The sequence below is a fragment of the Lotus japonicus genome, chromosome 5 (genome assembly GCF_012489685.1).
Source record: "Lotus japonicus ecotype B-129 chromosome 5, LjGifu_v1.2".
Lineage (NCBI taxonomy): Eukaryota > Viridiplantae > Streptophyta > Magnoliopsida > Fabales > Fabaceae > Lotus > Lotus japonicus.
Genome location: NC_080045.1, coordinates 4,352,413 through 4,373,378, shown reverse-complemented (window position 1 = coordinate 4,373,378; position 20,966 = coordinate 4,352,413). Strand labels below are relative to the sequence as shown.

The 20,966-nt window shown below is 39.1% G+C and overlaps 3 protein-coding genes across 7 annotated transcripts; 2 read left to right on the top strand and 1 right to left on the bottom strand.

Annotated features, from left to right (window-relative positions):
- Positions 1 to 3,172: 3,172 nt before the first annotated feature.
- LOC130717373 (uncharacterized) lies at positions 3,173 to 9,696 on the top strand. Of its 5 annotated transcripts, none has more exons than XM_057567581.1 (10): positions 3,185 to 4,210; positions 4,575 to 5,747; positions 5,869 to 7,023; positions 7,188 to 7,229; positions 7,961 to 8,037; positions 8,170 to 8,254; positions 8,325 to 8,408; positions 8,528 to 8,629; positions 8,713 to 8,811; positions 9,241 to 9,696. In XM_057567581.1, the coding sequence occupies exons 1-10, from the start codon at positions 3,494 to 3,496 to the stop codon at positions 9,349 to 9,351; spliced, it is 3,645 nt and encodes a 1,214-aa protein (XP_057423564.1). In that variant the 5' UTR covers positions 3,185 to 3,493; the 3' UTR covers positions 9,352 to 9,696. The 5 variants fall into 5 exon arrangements, with proteins under 5 accessions (XP_057423565.1, XP_057423564.1, XP_057423563.1 ...); XM_057567580.1 differs by having other exon boundaries at positions 4,572 to 5,747; XM_057567585.1 differs by having other exon boundaries at positions 4,072 to 4,210; positions 4,622 to 5,747.
- Positions 9,697 to 11,374: 1,678 nt separating this feature from the next.
- Positions 11,375 to 11,986, bottom strand: LOC130717515 (uncharacterized). The gene has a single exon (XM_057567761.1). It carries the CDS (start codon positions 11,984 to 11,986, stop codon positions 11,375 to 11,377), a length of 612 nt encoding a protein of 203 aa, XP_057423744.1.
- An 829-nt stretch (positions 11,987 to 12,815) lies between these two features.
- On the top strand, positions 12,816 to 13,925 carry LOC130717512 (uncharacterized). The gene has a single exon (XM_057567759.1). It carries the CDS (start codon positions 12,816 to 12,818, stop codon positions 13,923 to 13,925), a length of 1,110 nt encoding a protein of 369 aa, XP_057423742.1.
- The last annotated feature ends 7,041 nt before the right edge of the window (positions 13,926 to 20,966 follow it).

Sequence of the window (20,966 nt, the reverse complement as noted above, 5' to 3'; positions counted from 1 at the left end):
CAGGGTAGCCCCCGAAGACACGCATAAGACAGCATTCCGCACCGTCGATGGCCATTACGAGTTTCTCGTCATGCCATTTGGTCTCACAAATGCTCCATCAACCTTCCAGGCCGCCATGAATGATTTACTAAGGCCATTTCTCCGCAAGTTTGCTCTCGTCTTCTTTGACGACATCTTGGTTTACAGCCCGGATATCACCACCCATTTGGAGCACCTACGGATGATCCTTACAACATTAGTGGCTAATCAATTTTATGCTAAACAGTCTAAATGCACTTTTGGTGTTTCCACCGTGGACTACCTTGGCCACATCATTACTCCACAGGGCATTAAACCCGACTCTAGCAAGGTGCAAGCAATTATTGATTGGCCCACGCCCCGAACCTTGACAGCCTTGCGAGGTTTCTTAGGGCTCACCGGCTTCTACCGCCGGTTTGTGCGCCACTATGCTTCTCATGCAGCCCACCTCACCGACCTACTCCAAGAAGACGGGTTCAAATGGAATGCAAAGGCTGAAGAAGCTTTCACCAAGCTGAAGGAGTTAGTCACCACAGCACCAGTATTGGCCCTCCCAGATTTTTCTCTTCCATTTGATGTGGAAACCGACGCTTCTGGCGTAGCTATTGGCGCTGTTCTGTCACAAAAGAAGCATCCAATCGCTTATTTTAGCAAGAAAATGTCTAAACAGATGCAGCACCAATCCACCTATGTGCGGGAAATGTATGCTATAACTGAGGCCATCAAGAAATGGAGACAATACCTGTTGGGTGCAAGGTTCAATATTTATACAGACCAACAAAGCCTCCGACACCTCCTCACACAGACCATTCAGACCCCGGAGCAGCAGAAATGGGCTTCGAAGCTGCTCGGCTTCGACTTCATCATCCACTATAAACCTGGCGCGACCAACAAGGTCGCTGATGCTTTAAGTCGTCGCCACACCGAGGAACCATTGCTGGCAACTCTCTCTTCGCCGGTACCATCCTTACTGGATCGCATTCGTTCCTTCTATGCTACCTCACAAGGCCGCGAGCTATGGGACAACCTACTCACCAAGAAGAACTTCACACAGCACAACAACATGCTGTATTACAAAGGAAGTTTGTTCTTGCCTGATACCGATAATCTGCGAAGAGAGATACTCATGGAGTACCACTCCTCACCCTCAGCTGGTCATTCCGGCCTGCGGCCTACTTTGGCAAGATTGATTGCCTCCTTCCAGTGGCCAGGCCTGTACAAAGACGCCAAACAATTTATTCAGAGCTGTGCAGTGTGTCAAGGCAGCAAATACAGCCCAACCAAAAAGCAAGGCCTTCTTAACCCATTACCCCTGCCATCCCAGGTGTGGGAGGACATCTCCATGGATTTTGTCACCGGCCTCCCTCCGTCTCAAGGGCACACAGTGATATGGGTGGTGGTTGACCGCCTCACCAAGTCCAGTCATTTCATTGGCTTGCCAACAAAGTTCACGGCTGAAGCCTTGGCCAATCGGTTCTCCTCCGAAGTCTGCCGTTTGCACGGCCTGCCGAGGTCAATCGTCTCCGACCGCGACAAGCTCTTCCTTAGTCATTTTTGGCGTGAACTTTTCCGTGTTTAGGGCACAAAGCTTCATTTTAGCACTGCCTATCACCTTGAAACGGATGGGCAAACCGAGGTCGTTAACCGCGGTCTGGAAACATATCTCCGCTGTTTCGCCAGTGAGCAACCAAAATCTTGGTTTCGTTACCTGCACTTAGCGGAGCTATGGTACAACACCTCCTTTCACTCAGCTATTGGCATGGCCCCTTTCACCGCTCTGTATGGCCGGAAGCCTCCATGTATGCTTGATTACGTGCAGGGAAGCAGTAGGATTGGTTCCTTGGATGTCACCTTGCAAAACCGCACTCAAATTCTTAGAACATTGAAAGCCAATCTTATGAAGGCACAGGAAAGAATGAAACTGTCCAAAGACAAAGGGAGGGTGGATATTACCTTTCAAGAGGATGATTGGGTCTTGCTCAAGCTCCAACCATACCGACAACAATCCTTGATTCGTCGGACATCTCAGAAGCTAGCCCGTCGGTTCTTTGGCCCCTTTAAGGTCCTCCGCCGCGTGGGATCAGTGGCTTACGAGCTTGATCTTCCTCCTTCCAGCAAGCTCCACAACGTTTTCCATGTGTCACTGCTTCGCCGGTTCAAAGGCGACCCCGCCTTAGCGTACCACCCCCTGCCCTTGCTTGCTACTGATCTTCTGGACAACACCCCGGCGGCCTTGCAGGCACCGGCGCCGTTCACAGATGTTCCACCCCCTCCTTCGATCCCAACCTTGGTTCCCAATCCACCTCCGGAGCCAACCCCGCCCCCAGCGCCCGCCGCGGCTGCGAGCTCCGCCGATATCGCTGCTAGAGCTCCGTCCAACACCATAACGCTTTCTCCCCCACAAATCAAGTTTGGGTCTATTGGAGAAGAAGGAGAAACAGAGCCAAGAGTATCTTCGAAGACTCCCACTGGCCAACTTAAGTCCAAAGAAATAGCTGTTGAGCACGCAAGCCAAGGTCTTAAAGAGCCTCTGACTACACCTACCCCTCAGTCTTCAAATTCCAGTTCCCAAGTCTCTTCGGTCACAATCACCCACGTGACGCGCACAGGAGCATCCAACTCAACCTCCAAGGAAGGCGCGGGAAACCTTGACATTCCTCTCGCTCAATCCACACCACCCACCACAAACTCAATCCAATCTGGACCGTCGAACCATTCCGCCAAGGCCCACCAACTTGGCAAGGAATCTCTCACCACACCGCCTCTCACTGACCCATTGCATTTTCCCCCCTTGGGCCGACCCCAGACTGCTCCTAAGGGCCTTGCGGACAAGTCCCGTCTTCAAGGGGAAGGGGATGGTAGCAGGCCCATTAACCCCAGGCCCAAGCGCAATCTCTACAAACCCATCTGGATGAATGACTACCTTCCACTTCAGTAGAAGGACCTAGAAGCTCCTAGATGTTTATTTACTGTTTAACCCTCTTTTGTCTTTTCCTTGAATGAAGGTACTAGATACCATTGGGCTAGGAAGTTAGCAGGCCCAAGAGCCTATCAGACCCATTATCCACTATGTAAAAGGGGAAACCCTTACTGCTGAAGAAATGAACAATCAAATTAGTCTTTTCTTTCCTTTATTTCTTATCTTCTTTACCGTTGCTCTCCTAGGGCACAGTGTTGGTAGTGAGCATCCTACCAATTCCTTGATCCTTTATATAGCAAAAAGGAGACACATTAGTGTCCTAGCACCCATGTTACCATGTACAAATCCGAGATATCCTCCCGCCATCCTCGCCTACAAACATCACCTCCTTCACCGCAGAACAAGAGACTCAACTCAAGAAAGCAACAAACAATCCACTTCTCATTCTCTTTTCTTCTCTTCCCTCCCAAGTCCCAATCTCAAAATCAAAACCATAATTTATTATTATATAAACAAACAAACCACATTACAAATATCATCAAAATCTAACTCGCAATGCTTCGAATCTGTTTGAGAACAACTCGCCCCTTTCTTCGCTTCCCTCGTCCCCGCTACATCTCCAGAAAATCCTTCAATTCACCATCCAAAGACTTACAAAATTCCCAAATTGCCCCTCCAACCGTCCCTAACAACCTCTCTCCCACTCCTTCCTCGCCTCTCTCTCGCACCTCCTTCATCGCTCTCTCCGCCGTCGCTGTTTCCGCACTCTTCGCCTCCGCCGCGATTCTCTCCTCCGATTCCAACTCCGATCACGACGGCGCGCCGAATCCTCTCTATGCCGGCGCCGAGCACGCCGTGCACCGCTCCGTCGACTCCTTCAACAAGCTTTTCCACCACGTCAAGCGCACCGGCGTCGCTGCTTCTGTCCTATGGCAGTCGCTCCGCTCGGTGCTGTCCTCCGCCAACCACGAGGTCCGTTCCGGCTTCGAGATTCGTGTCGCGGCACTGCTGGCAGATATCGCCGCCGCGAGCTCCAGCCGCAGGGCGGCGATTGTTGGCGCTGGAGGCGGCGCCGTAGTTGACTGGCTGCTCGAGTCTGTTGCGGTGGCCAAGGACGGCGGTATCGGTACTCAGGCGGAGGCCGCGAGGGCGCTGGCGTATTTGATTGCGGACCCGAACGTTTCTGCTGCTGTGCTTGCTCGACCTCATGCTATTCCGAATCTTCTGAGGTTCATTTTCTCTTGCCAGCCTCGGCGTTCCAAGAATAAGAAGGTAACTGATTCTATATCCAAGCTTTCTGTGTGAATCGTAATGCTATTGTTGTTTCTACTTATCTTGAATGAGACCTAGTTTAGCATTGTAGATTTTGCTTCTTTCCTTTAATAACAATGCATTCATAATCTGATCATTGTTTATATAATATACTATATATATGCGGCGCGCATTAGATGAGATCATGTTTTCTTGACCTTACTGTAGAAATGGATGTAACCATTCTAGTATAGTTGTTTGGTCGGTGTTAATTATGTATGCGTATGTGTATATTTGTGTAAATGCAAGCTTCACTCAAGAAGTTGGTAGTGTCCTTTTTCTGATTTTGACATTTGTGATATCATGCAATCTTTTTTGGCAGCAGCATTCAAGACGCAGTATATTTGATGTTTCTGATTCTTTGAAAGGCAGGAGCATGCTCGTGGCTGCCATCATGGACATTGTTACGTCCAGCTGTGACAATGCAGAAAAGGTGTCATTTAGGCCATCGTTGCCTGGAAATGCTGAAACCAGAGACATTGCTGCAGCCCTACAGGTTATTGAGGAAGGGGGTTTGCACTTGGATGAGCCACCAGAAGGTGAAGATGACGATGATGATGGTGGGACAGGAAGGAAAGGGATTGGAATCAAGATACTTGGAGGTACCACTGTTTTAGGGCTTTCGAGGACCAGCAGCGTGATGAAGTTGGATAATAACTCTAATTCCAGTCATGAAGAATCATTGAAGCATCATACTCCAAAACCCCTTGTGTATCAAAGTGATAAGTATGACAATTCACAGGCACAACACAATATGTCTTCTGCTGTTGTTCCTGGTCTATGGGATGATTTGCATTGTGAACATGTTGCTGTTCCTTTTGCCACTTGGGCATTGGCAAATTGGGCAACGGCATCACAGTTGAATAGATCTCGCATACAGGAACTGGATCAAGATGGAAATGCTATCTTGTCTGCTTTAATGGCACCTGAGAGATCTGTTAAATGGCATGCAAGTTTGGTGGTGCGGTTGCTATTAGAAGATCGCAATACACCTTTGAATGAATCTGTTTCTGATTGGAGTTCCAGTCTCCTTTCTACTATTTCTCAGGCATGTAAGCATGAAGATGTTTCATTAGCTCAGGTAGCTTTTTCTGCCTTTCTGTTATCTGTTGAGAGGAGTCCGGGCGTGCAGAAGATAGTGATGGAGAAGGGTCTTAATTTGATGAGAGATATTGCTAAACAGACAACAAAGCATAAGCAGGTCCAAGAAGCAATGGCAAAGGCATTAGAACTACTTTGTACTGGGGACCTGCATTTATCTCTTGAAGAGAGTCAAAAATGGTCAGGCATTCTTCTTCCCTGGGTTTTTGGAACATTTTCTTCAGATACTATACGAAGTTCAGCCATAAGGATTCTTTCTCAGATCTTAGAAGACTATGGAGCATCATGTATACCACTTTCTCAAGGATGGTTAGCCATGCTCTTAACTGAAGTACAAAATTCCATCAAGAAATCAAATGATAAAGGAGCCAGTCAGCCTAACAGTGATAAAGTGAAGGTTTGGAAATATTTTGCTTTCTCTTTCTGTTAAAACTGACATGTCATTGTTAGCTGATTATGCTGCTTCAATTCCTAGTCGACTTTTAATCCTCACTTCTGCTGTGTGTTCACCTTTTCAGACTTCAATCAATAATGCAAATATTGCTTTGGCTGGACAAGTTGCAAATCAGCTATCTAGTGCTGTGGTCAATCTGGCAGCTAAACAATTGAGAATTGCGTCTAATTCTGGGGATACATCCACTCTGGCTGATTTTCTCTCTCTGGAACCTCTAGCAGGACCATTTAAAAATTTAAAAAAAGATAGTCTGCCTAAATTTGGTGCTGCAGATTCTGCCTTGGCAACCCTGAAAGGTATTAAGGCTTTGGCTGAAGTTATTGCTGAAAACTCAGTGTGTCAGGACAAGGTTGTTGATTTTGGCATTTTATGTTTGCTGAGGCGCTTTTTATTGAATGATGATTATGAGAAACTGGCTGCCATTGAGGCTTATGATGCATCATCCAGAGCACATGAGGGGCAGGAGCGGATGTCAAATAAAGGAGACAAACCTCCTATATCAGATAAAAATGATCCAGCTAGTGTCCGAGTTCCACCCACAGCTCATGTCCGCAGGCATGCAGCTCGGTTATTGACCATCCTCTCCCTGCATCCCAAAGTCAAGAAGGTCGTTATAGCTGATGAAACTTGGTGCAATTGGCTTGATGATTGTGCTAATGGGAAGATTCCAGGTTGCAGTGACCTTAAAATGCAAAGTTATGCCAGGGCAACACTTTTAAATATATTTTGTGAGGACCAGTTTAATGGAATGTCTGAAACTGGAAGCTCTGGAACTGGAAGCTCTTCTGATGGTGGTGTAAAAAATAACTTGTGTCCTCGTTATGCTGACATGATATTCTTGATAAATTCTCATCTTCCGCACTGGAAGTGTCCCAAAGAAACAGATCGACGAGGTCCTTTCTCAAAAGACGTATCTGTGTCTACTTCTGATGTTACTGAGGATGGGATAAAAACCTTAGATGATGGCAACTGCTCTAGTTCAATTGGTTCAACTGAAAGTGGCCTAGATAGAAATTGTCCTCCGCTGGACGTAGTTTTTGTCCATGGCCTCCGTGGAGGACCTTACAAAACTTGGCGTATATCTGAGGACAAATCCTCAACTGTGTCCACCTTGGTGGAGAAGATTGATGAGGAAGCAGGAAAGCTTGGAACCTTTTGGCCTGGCGAATGGCTTTCCAGTGATTATCCAGATGCTCGCTTGTTTACCCTCAAATACAAGGTTTGCATTTGTAAGATTATGACTTGCTTTCCTAAGTAAGAAATGACTTTAGCTTATGAGTATTTTTATTGTATTCTTTATTACTGTTAGTTTTAACAGCTTCTTTAAGTTTTCCTTGTATATGATCCCTTTCACATGCATCTAACTCTCAGTGCTTTATACAGTCTAATCTCACACAGTGGTCTGGAGCTAGCCTGCCTCTCCAGGTGAATCTCTTACTGTACCTCTGTATTATCTGATTAAGTGATTGAGAAACAGCAGCTCATTTTACTTCTCTACCATTGGCTTGACTAGTTAGTCACCTAGGAAGTTTCCAAATACTTGACTTTGTGTATTGGAGTTTCATCCTCTATGACTATGAGCCTTGTTAAGGGTTTTTGAAAAATTATCATTTTTAATGCTACAGACCTACAGTCACTGTGGAGCATTACCATAAGCTGACTTGCAGGTTGCAATTTCAGCAGATGCTTTTATTTGCTTGAGACCGAATGCATAATAATACATGATTGTATATTCAATATTAGGACCATTTTAAAAGCTAAAAGTCTAAAACACATGGATCTATACATTTTATTAAGTACTTTTATGTTTTGAAAATATTTTTGGTCTTCCTTTTAACCTGTGCGTAAATTGTTGAAGTGAGACTGCATTTGGTGGATGTATGTGAGCAAATATCTTTCTTACTTCATCAGTTCATCCGTTAGTTTCTGCATTATTATTTTCTCTTGTTCATGACTTCATGTATTTAGCCATTAGAACCTTGGTGAGCTAACTTCTCTAACCTATATCCATCTGTTAGTGTTAGTTATTTACTCACTTATATATTTTTCATAGGCAGGTCTTTTTCTCTCTCCCTCAGCTCTCCTCTCAATTGTTGCTTTGTTCTCTAGTTACCATTCTAGTTCATATCATATACATGTTTATTTGAACTTTGCAGGAAGTTAGTTCTATGCTATTGGAGAAGCTTGTTGCTGCAGGAATTGGGAATCGACCTGTTGTTTTTGTAACTCACAGGTTAGTTTGGCTGCTTGAGTGTATTCACATTTTTTTAGACTGCGGTTTTCAAATGTTTTTGTTACCTGGTTATTTGTTTTATAAAATTGCACCTTTCTTCTTTTGTGTCATGTTGTTTTCTGTTGTCTGCAGTATGGGGGGCTTGGTTGTGAAGCAGATTCTTCATACAGCGAAGGAGCGAAATTTTGATAATCTTGTGAATAGTACAATAGGAATCGTAAGTATAAACTCCTTAAGTATATACTTAAAACATTGCACTTTTGTCTAATGCTTTATTTTGGTTGTAGGTGTTTTATAGTTGTCCTCATTTTGGTAGCAGACTTGCAGATATGCCATGGCGAATGGGCCTTGTGCTTCGTCCTGCTCCAACAGTTAGTATTTAAAATTACCTTCTTTCGTTTAACTGTGGATGTTGTTAGTGTATTTCTTATTCTAAAAATTTCTACATTTGAAAGATTTTTTATAGTACTTTGTTCTTAATGTTTTATAGATAGGAGAGCTAAGAAGTGGGTCTTCAAGACTGATTGAGCTTAATGATTATATTCGTCAGCTTTATAAGAAAAGTATGCTTGATGTCCTCAGCTTTTGTGAGGTAATAATAAGCAGTTAATTTTCTGTTATAATCTATATCAATGTCTTTTATGAGTTTGAGTTGTCATTGGCTGTGTTTTGCAGACCACAGTAACTCCAATAGTTGAAGGTTATGGTGGATGGGCTTTGCGAATGGAAATTGTACCTATTGAGTCAGCATATCCTGGATTTGGGGAACTTGTTGTAAGTTGTTATGAACCAACTATCTTGAAAACTTAAACGGTTGGTTTTAAGACACATGAATGATTCAGTATTATATTTCCAAGTCCTAACATGCCCCCTCATGAAAAGAGCGTTGGGCCTTGAAGCATGCAAAGGCACATAGATGGTTTTTTTGTTATGTTCCTAAGTAAGTTTTGTGAAATATTTCCCGTGTCAAAGAAAAAATGAAATAAATAATAAAATACTGTTTTGAATACTAATCATATACTCATCCCTCCCTAAATTCCCATATGCAAAGTGCTTGAGTTCTAAAATCGATTTCTGATGCACATAGTAACCCTGGTGCATTTAAGAGACAATAACGCTTTAGAGTAGTTTCATTCAATATTGTGAAGTGAGTTTTTTGATGTTGTATTTTAGTGCTGGCTAATATCTTCAATTTTTGAACAGGTATTGGAGTCAACAGATCATATAAGTTCTTGCAAACCAGTGAGCCGCTTAGACCCTTCTTATACAGAGACATTAAAGTTCTTAGAGAAATTAAAAGCGTGTTATACCTGACTGATCCGTTTTTGTGGAGATGTGTAAATACTTTTGAAGAGTTAGGTAGGTGTGATATTAATATGCAAAATGCATGAGCTCATTTATCACGTGGCTTCCATTTGATAACTTGATACCATTCAACAAGTTGAGTGAAGCTTCATGATGACCTGACAGATTTGGTCTTAGTAACTTATACATTTTTTCATTGTTCGATTCATTTGGTTCAAATTTTGTGATTGATGTTGTAGGTCAGTTGGCTCTTGGGGATTTTAATCCGTTCGCCTTGTACATAATAGGAAACACAATTATAACCCCTGTATATTCAATTATTCATATAATCAGTCTTCTTTTTTTATGTCAGAATTCTGGAAGCATTTAGGGTTCTGAATTCTCTTTCAGATGTAATTATAATTCGATTTCTTTGCAAAAGAAGGTTGGTGTGATGTTTTGTTTTAAAGTAAGTGTAAAAACAATCCACCTCGTTACAGTAATGGATTCAGAAACTTTATGTTGTAGGGGCAACATACATAACATATATATTAGTTTTAAAATCTAAAATATCTCATAATTAATTTTTATGTGTTTCTACAGTTCAGAAGTATTAGATGAAAGATAAAAATATTTAATATATAACTTTTTTTTAATAAAATCAAACATTTGAAAGGAGCACACAAGGGTGCTAAAGTGTGAGATTAAAATTAAGGAATGTTGAGTGCAATATTACAAAGTAATACTGTAATAGTATATAATAATAAAACATATTAAATAATTACAAATATGATATAGTTTTATGTATATGTTATGTAATATATAATATTGATGGTTATTTACCCTCGCAACCAATTGTATAGATCCGTTATGTCAATGGTCATTATTCACAACTATGAAATAATAATATTTATATGCTTATAAGTAGTCTAGCTGATGTAATATTGATACAAAACAGTTAAAAGCATTTTAGGAGTAGCATGAGGAAATACCAATAGTACTTTATGATATATATATATATATATATATTTATATATATTTGTTGTTGTTGTTCATATTAATGTGATCTTTTATTATTTGTATTCATATTAATACTTTATACTTTCTATCATACTATTACAAACACTATAATTTTCATCTAAAGGGATTGAGAAAGCTTCGTACAAAGAAAAACAAACAAAAAATTCAGAATGACATTGTTATTGTTATAGGTAAGATTGACACGGAACTGAAACAAAAAAAGTAAAACTGAATGGAAGCTAGAAATTGTAGTCAATTAAAGGAATATCTGAATCAACAACAGAGGAGCATCAGACTTGACTGAAAGTGCAATTAGTAAGCAATAGGTACAAACTCATTAAACAAACTACATGTTACAATTTAACAAGATCTGAAAATAAAGAAAGAATAAGAAATCATTTTTCTTCACAGTAGAAATAGTCTGTCTTGCAGGCTCTTGAAGTGCTTCTTTCTGTTCTGGGATGAGTGGTATCATAACCTTGAAATGTTGTAGCACCAGTTCCACACGGTCGAAGAGTGTTACAATAAGAAGTGAAACAAACTTTTCCTCTCAATCCATGCTCACATATTTCTTTTGCCCTCTGAAGATGTTTGCCACCACACAAATTATATCCATAAACCTGTTTCTCTGTGGCGAAAATCAAGCAATCACCATTCATAACCGCAAACCCTTCAACTCTTGGAAGTTCCTCCTTCAACCCCATCGCTTTCACCCTTATTTTCAAAACCCTTCTCCATAAAGTTGACTTGTAGTCTTCCAAGATCCAAATGGTAAAGACGCTCTTCCGGTGCCTCACTAAACAAATCGAATGATCTGAACTCTTCGCCTTCCCCCATTCAAAAATGCCCATGTTGCAACTATCATCATGAGAACCCCTTCTTGCATCTCTTGGGAGCCTCAGCATTGTTGATTCACCACTCTCATAATTGTACGCCATTATATGGCCTAAAGAAAGGACTTGACTTGGTAAAATATGGAGAACAATCAGATATGAAGTGGAGAGAGTTATTCAAAGTCACAGGCATATCAAGTCTAGCTCATGTTCCTACTACCAATGAAGAAGCTTTTCTCCATGGCTTCCCACACACCTTTCTTTGGAGAATACACTTTCAAATCACGATATGATGACCATTCAAGGGGGCTATCAATCAAGGTTATTCTATAGTCATCCACATCAAGATTATCGTTCATGCACTGAAACACAACATCCACATCAGCATCTGGGGATTCACGAACACTGGCAGGAGTAGCAATTGGGAGCCATGTTTTTGTGACAGGATTGCACACAAAAAGCTCAACTTCACTCTCTCTCGACGCGCTTCGACACAAGGCTAGTCCATTGCTAGATGAGATGATTTTCCCCGATTTCGCCAACAAACTGAGGAAATCTTGAGGCACCCCAGAACATAATAATTCCTCAGCATTGAAAGAGTGGCTTTCAATTCTTCCACTAAACCTCTGACCATTGTCTTGCTGTATAAAAAATCCAGTGTCTTGTACCAACATATTTTGTGCATTCTTCATGCAAAAATATGTCTCTTTGCTGAAATTCAAGGTCCACCCACAAACACTCTTGAACTTGCACAATGATTTAGCTGGAAGCCATGAAAAGATTTGAAATAGCTCATCCTCACATAATGCCATGACTAACACAGTAGAACAAAACACTCTCTAATCTTGAACTAGAGGCCGAGACACAGTGAGATGAAGCAAAATAGGTCTTATGATTTCAGATGTGTTAACTTGTCAAGAATGAAGGCTATTTATAATTTTAGTCTTTAACTTGATCTCCAATTTGGTTATCTTATTTAATGCATATCTTTTTTTTTCGACAAAATAATTCATATCTTTTGTTTAACTGGTCGACTTTAATTCATATCTTAAGTGTATCTTTTGTTTTTTTTTTTTTTATGGAATAAGTGTATCTTTTGTTTAAGATGTACAATCACTGGATTGTTTCCTTCATTGATTTTCGTTTCCTTTTTTGTTGATTTACATAATTAATTTTATTTCCAATTAAAATAACTTATATCCTCTGTAGATCAAGAAATTTAAAATAAGAGATAAATGTTATATAATATGAAAAAGTTAGAATCAAATAAGATAACGAACTTTTCTATTGGATTATCTTTTGTGTTTATTTTTATTTTGAATCTTCAAATCTTTTTTTGAATCTAACTTAACCTTTTTTTTAACGTTAAATCTTCAAATCAATTTTTTTTTAGAATCTTCAAATCAAATTTAATCTAACTTAATCTTTTTTTTAACGTAATCTAAAAACTTTTTTTTTGAAATCTAATCTAAAACCTTTTAAGTCCAGAAATCAAATCTTTTAACTAGGAAAAACAATCACAAGTCGTGATACATATATATATATATATTTGATATGCTAGCTTCATCTGATTTTATATAAAGATACTTACAAATTAGGATGAACTCAGTGCTAAACAAATAATCACGAATTAAAGCTTCAATGGGTTTCCTCTCTGTTCCCTATGCGATCCTCCCCTGCCTCCAAGAAACAGACAATGACGCTGATCATGATGTTGAAGATCACATAACCCCAGCTCATCGTTCCATCTTCATTGTGCAGGAGAACATGCTATTTGAATTGAAGAATATTTTCAAGGGCTATGAAGGTGCCTGGTGTGTTGGTTCTTCCCGTGGTTGGCTTATGATTTTAGACACTGAAGGGTGTCCTTTTCTACTAAACCCACCTTCTTCCACTTGCATTCGGTTGCCAACCTTTTCTCAAGCATTCATGCACCGTGCCGGAATCACATACTCTTATTTTGTGCAACACTTGTTGGATTCCTTTGTGTCCAAAGCAGTGCTCATGCGTTCTCCATCTTCTTCGCAATACACACTTGCCATACTGTTTAGCTACCCATGCAGACTCGCCTTTTGCACTAACTCTTCAACATGGGTGGAACCCACTAGTGCTAAGTGCTTTTATTGCGACATTGTGTTCCACGACAACATCCTCTATGCTCTTGCGGAAGATGGGTCTCTTGAAAAATGGGATTTTAATAAAGAAGTTCCAAGAAAAATCCTAGATTTTAAACTAACTATGGAGTGGGACGAGGAAGAAGAGAAAGAGTTCCCGAGAGACAAGTTTTCGTCGAAGATATATTTGGTGATGTCAGAGGGAGAGTTGTTGTTGGTGAAAAGGCTTATCGGAGATTTTGTCAATGCCGACGGTGAAGTGGTGTATGAAGGATATAAGCCACCGGGTTATGATAGTGAAGTAATTTGTCCTTATAGGACCAAATATTTTGTGGTGTATAAGCTTGACTACATGAAGAACAAGTGGTTAAAGAAGAGTTCTTTGAATGACCGAGTTCTTTTTCTTGGTGCCAATGAGTCGGCTTCGGTGTCTGCCAAAGAGTATAAAGGATGTGAAGCGAATTCGATTTACTTCACGGACGATAGAAGTGAAGAGATGAATTTGGACTATTCATATGGTGGGCATGATTGGGGTGTTTTCAACCTTGAAGATAGATGTGTCAAACTCCTCACCCCATTTGCATATAAGATGGATCCACCACCTGTTTGGGTGGTTCCAACTTCAGATGACTTTTAAGTCTAAGTTGATTATTTTGCATTGTATTATCACCTATGTCTTCTAATTTTCTAGATCTTGTTTTTAATCATTCCGTAGATATTCAATGTATGCACTATGCAGGACTATCATCTGAATGTTTTTTTTGGGAATTATCATGATGTTTATGATTGAAATTGTTTACTAAATTTTGAGTAGACAAAATAAAACTAGGATTTGTTTCTGTTGGGAGTAATTTCAACCTAATGCATTTCTATTCCTCTTAATAAATGGACAAAATATTAAGTAAAACTTACCTATGATGTTTAAAAAAATTGAAATCTATGAATCACCACTTAATTCCGATTCGACGGGGTGGCCATGCTTGTGGGCATTTCTGATCAAAGACCAAAATATGTTTAGTTTATAGTAGGGTAATATTAACCGATTTAATTTGTAAAAATAAAAACTTCATAATGGTAATGTTGGCAATGCAATTGTTCTTGGGGAAATTCCAATGGGATTAGAGTGTTTCCTGTTCAGTCCAACAACATGATTCAGGGAAATTTCTCTGCAGCTGCTGCTATTCAAAATTAATAGTGGTTTTGCCCCAAATCAATATCCATCATCAATGTTAATGAACATGATGAATGGCTTCAATAACCAACCATCACCAATGATGAACATGAACATGCATGATGCAGACTATTGGCATGCTATGTAGCAACAACCTCATAACACTTTCAGCCCTGCTAATCAAATTACTCCTATATATTATATATTATGCCTCTTTGCCTAGTTACCCTGGAGGAGATTATGATCATGATCACTCTGCAGCATGTTTCAGTGATGACAATACTAGCAGCAGTTAGCTGTTCAGTAATGTAATGATAGATTGTAGAGGTAAAAGGTGTCAGGAAAAAAAAAGCAAAAAGGTAGGGTGTTTGTGTTTGACTGTGATTTGAGGAATGTGGATGTGTTAGTTTTAAAGGTAAATTAAAACTTGACTTAAATGACATTTCAATCTTAATTTATGAGATTTAATGCTTTAATTATAGGACACTTACCCCAGTGGAAGGTACTGCAGTCACATTTTCATACCTAAATGTGGTTGTCCTTGTGATTGAGGAGCACATATGCCCTTTGAATCTATTTCTAGTTGCTATGAACTCTTCATTTTTGAAGTCTGCAAATTGATTGATGCCTAGCTTGTAAGGCTTAGTGGCAACATTGTTGGAAGCATCAATGTAATTTACATTTTCCCCTTTCTTGGAGATCCTTGTAGATTTTTCCCTAGCAACTCATCCATTGCTCATGCCTCGCATGCACTGATGCATCGTAGAGAGTGCGGGATTCCGCTTGAAATGCCTAGAGTGCCAAAAAGAGAAGCAATGCCAATGAAACTTGATAGAACTGAATTTGGCAACCATTGTGGCTAGTGTACGTGTGACTGTGATGTGAATAGCTACTTGATCACCTTGCTTATTGAAATGTGACGAAAATGTGTTGTGCTGGTACCCAATGTTGGGAGCAACAATAGAAAAGAGAGAAGAGAGAAAGAAATATCACACAGGAATTTTAACGTGGTTCGGAACATAATGTGCGTACCTACGTCCACGGCTACACTAGGTAGTAATATTTCTTTGGTGTGTATAATGCTTACAATGAGGTGCTTATATATAGTAGGAGTAAGTCAACCTCCTCCTTATTCTAAGCGATGTGGGACTTACAAATAGACTACATAAGCGATGTGGGACTACAAATAGACTACATAACATAACAATTCTCCCACTTGGAGTCTAATTGCAGTAACTTCTTGTAAGCAATAAGCTAATCTGCTCTCCACCTAGTGTAGCGCCTTCGTCTTCAATTATCCTCGAAGGCCAGCTGAGGCAATGCAAAGCCTCAGCTTATCAGCTGTAACAGTCTTGGTCAACATATCAGCTGGATTCTCTGATCCTAAGATCTTCAACAGAGATAATTCTTCATCATTGATAAGTTCTCTGATGAAATGATACTTCATCTGTATGTGCTTGCATCTGGAGTGAAAGACAGGATTTTTTGCAAGGCAAATAGCACTTTGACTGTCACTAAACAATGGAGGAACATCTTGTTCTTTTCCCAATTCTTTGAGAAAATTCTTCAGCCATATCATCTCCTTGACTGCTTCTGAAATGGCAACATATTCTGATTCAGTGGTTGAGAGAGCAACTCTATTTTGAAGTTTAGACTTCCAACTCACAGCAGTTCCTCCTAAGGTGAAAATATAACCTGTGGTGCTTTTTCCACCATCTGAGTCTCCTCCTAGATCTGCATCAGAAAACCCCTGTAAAGTGAGATCATTTCTTCTAAAGCATAGACACATTCTTGAAGAACCCTTCAGATATCTCAGTATCCACTTTACACCTTCCCAATGCTCCTTCCCAGGATTTGACATGAATCTGCTGACAACTCCCACAGCATGTGCTATATCAGGTCTTGTACAAACCATAGCATACATCAAGCTCCCTACTGCAGATGCATAAGGAACTGTTGACATGTAACTTTCTTCTTCATCTGTTTGTGGGGACTGCTTCTTTGAAAACTTTAAGTGATTTCCCAAAGGGGTGCTTCTGGTATTGGCATCTCCAACATTGAATCTGTCCAGTAATTTTTCAACATATTTCTCTTGGGACAACTTCAGAACACCTTCTGATCTATTTCTGGAAATCCTCATACCAAGGATTTGTTTGGCTGGACCAAGATCCTTCATCTCAAAGTTTTCTGACATCTGTTGCTTCAACCTATTAATTTCAGTCATATTTGATCCTGCTATCAACATGTCATCAACATACAAAGCAAGAATAATATAACTGTCAGCAAATTTCTTAACATAGCAACAATGATCCATGTCACATCTATTAAAACCTGAGTTGCTCATAAACTCATTAAACTTCTTGTACCACTGTCTCGGTGCCTGTTTCAGACCGTACAAGCTTTTGTGAAGCTTGCATACAAGATTCTTCGTGCCTGGAACTTCAAAACCTTCAGGTTGTGTCATATAAATCTCTTCTTCCAAACCCAAGACTCTTGGAGTTATTTATAGGAAAGTTAAGCATGAATTATGAATTGTTTTTTCAACTTAAATTTCAAAATACCTTTTACTTCAACATGTGAGAATTTTATGAATAAGACCCTTTTGTCCGGGCCTATGGTAATCTGAACAAAATACTTGTCAGGGCTCTTGCATCATGTTTTACCCAAAAATTGTAATCCATTGTCCCAAAGTAGTTAGTTTGCTAAAATAGAAGTTATAGCTATAAGCCAAGCAATTTTTCTTTTTTGGGTATGAATGAAGGTGGATTAAATATAGATAATTTTTTCTTAGATGTTTACCAATATTCTGTCTCCGAAAAACACAGTCTTAGAATGAATTTCGGCATTAGCTTATTAGATCGAACTACATTGTTCTATCAGCATAGTGATATATGTTCAACCCAACAAGTGATGGAATATAATGCTCTGATAATCACTGCTTTTTAAGCTCCTGCCTCCAAAAAAAATGTGTTCATTACATTGCTGCTACTTTTGTTTCTAGGAATATATCTTATGCTTATTCATCAATAGTTCCCTTTTAAAGAAGAACTCACTTGCCATAGCGTTGATCATATATACTTATAGGTTTTGTTTTACTAAACTGATGGTTCTGTTTCTTCATTACCCCCCAACACTTACTATGCTAAATCTGAATGCTAGGGAAGGGTCCGATTACTTGGTCTATTGTACATGAACTCGTGATCTCAACCACATGACAACAACTTTTGACCATTGCGTCAAAGGCTCCCTTCTTAAATGCTTGTAAGTTTATATTTTATAATCTATAACAGTTTTCATCAAGTTAACTATCCCTAATGAATCAAATGCCAATGCTAGGAAAATGAGACTTTTCTTCCCCTTTTGTTTTGCTCATTATTGTTCCAAAATTAAGTAACCGGAATACAAAAGAGAATTGGTTTCCAAATTCAAAATTTCAAGCACGCTGAGTTTTCAATGAAAATAAAGACCAAAATAAAGTACCTTAACAGAACCCTGCATAACAACCACCAATACTTTATACCATACAATTACAAATGCTAAAGGATTTGAAAAGCCTCTGGCAAAAGAAAATAAACAAAATATTCAGAATGGCAAAGTTATAAGAAAGATTGATATGGAGCTGAGAAAAAAAAGTAAAACTGAATGGAAATCAGAAAAATTGAATTCAATGAAAGGAATATCAGAATAACGACATAGAATTAGTAAAACAATAGGTACAAACTCATTAAACAACTACATCTCATTATTTAACAATATCTGAAAATTACAACTTAACATTCCGCAACTCTACCCAATTAAAGAAATAATAAGAGGTCACTTTTCTTCTGAGCAGAACTTCGTGTTGCAGGCTGAAGTGCTTCTTTCTTCCTTGGGACAATGAGTGATATCATAACCATGAAAGGTTGTGGCACCAGTTCCACACGGTCGAAGAATGTTAGAATAAGAAGTGAAACAAACTTTGCCTCTCAATCCACGCTCACATATTTCTTTTGCCCTCTGAAGATGTTTGCCACCACACAAATTATATCCATAAACCTTTTTCTCCGTGGCGAAAATCAAGCAATCACCATTCATAACGGCAAACCCTTCAACTCTTGGATCTTCCTCCTTCAATCCCATTGTTTTCACCCTTATTTTCAAAACTCTTCTCCATAAAGTTGACTTGTAGTCTTCCAAGATCCATACGGTAAAGACGCACTTCCGGTACCTTACTAAACAAATTGAATGATCTGAACTCTTCACCTTCCCCCATTCAAAAATGCCCATGTCGCAACTATCATCATGAGAACCCCTTCTTGCATCTGTTGGGAGCATCAGCATTGTTGATTGACCACTCTCATAATTGTAGTCCATTATATATGGCATAAAGAAATGACTTGGTAAAATATGGAGAACTATCAGATATGACGTGGAGAGAATTCTTCAGAGTCACAGACATATCAAATCTCATGTTCCTACTACCAATGAAGAAGCTTTTCTCCATGGCCTCCCACACACCTTTCTTTGGAGAATAGACTTTCAAATCACGATGTGATGACCATTCAAGGGGGCCATCAATCAAGGTTATTCTATAGTCATCCACATCAAGATTATCGTTCATGCACTGAAACACAACATCCACATTAGCATTAGGGGATTCATGAACACTGGCAGGAGTAGCAATTGGGAGCCATGTTTCTGTGACAGGATTGCACAGAAAAAGCTCAACTTCACTCTCTCGACGTGCTTCGACACAAGGCTAGTCCATTGCTTGATGAGATGATTTTCGCTGATTTCGCCAAGAAACTCAGAAAATGGCTCATCATTCAAAGTGACTTTCAATTCTTATAAGATTTTTTGAGTTTCTTGGCGAAATCAGCGAAAATCATCAGAAAGTGTATTCTCCAAAGAAAGGTGTGTGAGAGGCCATGGAGAAAAGCTTCTTCATTGGTAGTAGGAACATGAGATTTGATATGCCTGTGACTCTGAATAATTCTCTCTACGTCATATCTGATAGTTCTCCATATTTTACCAAGTCATTTCTTTAGGCCATATATAATGGACTACAATTATGAGAGTGGTCAATCAACAATGCTGAGGCTCCCAAGAGATGCAAGAAGGGGTTCTCATGATGATAGCTGCGACATGGGCATTTTTGAATGGGGGAAGGTGAAGAGTTCAGTTCATTCAATTTGTTTAGTAAGGTACCGGAAGCGTGTCTTTACCGTATGGATCTTGGAAGACTACAAGTCAACTTTATGGAGAAGGATTTTGAAATAAGGGTGAAAGCAATGGGATTGAAGGAGAAAGATCCAAGAGTTGAAGGGTTTGCCGTTATGAATGGTGATTGCTTGATTTTTGCCACGGAGAAAAAGGTTTATGGATATAATTTGTGTGGTGGCAAACATCTTCAGAGGGCAAAATAAATAATAACATCTAAAATCAAGAAATAAACAACTTAAATCCTAATCAAATCTAAAATTTAAAAAGGTCAACATGTGCTTAGATAATTTGTTGTATTTTTCTTCATATTTTTGGTCAACATGTGATTTTTTTTTTATAAATGCCTTAAATATAAATCCAGTTACCTATTCAAAAAATTAATTCAAACGGTTTTTTTTTGTGTTTTCCAATATACAATTTTTAAAAAAAATAATATACACTAACTATTTAGAATTATTCAATTTGTGTATATTTTATTAAAAACAACATTCAATATGATGCTATAACTAATAAAGTAGGGTTAGGAATAACAAAGTGAAGTATGCAACTTTAGATGACACTATGTCAGAGAACTATATCACTGTTGATCAAACAACAAAACTACATGCATATGTATACAGTAACACTGAAGTTGTTAAATTCTAGAGTGCAGTCCACAATATAGAGAAGGAAAATCCAAGAAAAGAAATGTGAGCAATAACAATGATCACAATTCAAATAACATATCAAAAACATAAAACACAAAACGGTTTCTATTTCTATGTTAGCTTACCTCTTCAATCAATTTATTCCTCACTCACGGTCTCTGAAACAGACAGCTTGAAGGTCATTGAGAAGGATCTGTGCGAATATAGCAATTTCAAAAATTCTCATATCGAACCAGAATCAAAACACGTTTACTCTATGTCAGTCAGGAAAAAGTTAAGTAAAAGTCAATCATTCAATCAAGAAGGCAGTCTCCATGGATTAAAGGTAGCATAAATCAGCAGAAATAGAACAAAATATTGTCTATGAAAAGGGAACAAAGCAAGTTGTACCAATAGAGAAGATGGGGAAGAAGAAAGTGCTAAGAATGCAGAGAAGCCAAAGACATATAAGGACTCTGTTGAATATCTGTTAAGATTTAGTTTATTATTAATCTAACAAAGAGATAAAAAGAAACTAAATATATCTAAACTTATCTCTATTTAACTATTTAAGTAGATACTAATCTAAAATAGAGAAACAAATCTAAACTATATCTCAATGAGATAAGACTAATAATAAATTAATCTAACAAATAACAATAAAAACAAAATAAAATCC

Coding starts and splice junctions, on each gene's coding strand:
- LOC130717373 (XM_057567580.1), top strand. CDS start 3,494: ATGCTTCGAATCTGTTTGAGAACAACTCGCCCCTTTCTTCGCTTCCCT. Junction 8,409..8,527: donor TGCTTCGTCCTGCTCCAACA/GTTAGTATTTAA, acceptor AATGTTTTATAG/ATAGGAGAGCTAAGAAGTGG. Junction 8,812..9,240: donor CTGGATTTGGGGAACTTGTT/GTAAGTTGTTAT, acceptor ATTTTTGAACAG/GTATTGGAGTCAACAGATCA.
- LOC130717515 (XM_057567761.1), bottom strand. CDS start 11,986: ATGGCATTATGTGAGGATGAGCTATTTCAAATCTTTTCATGGCTTCCA.
- LOC130717512 (XM_057567759.1), top strand. CDS start 12,816: ATGGGTTTCCTCTCTGTTCCCTATGCGATCCTCCCCTGCCTCCAAGAA.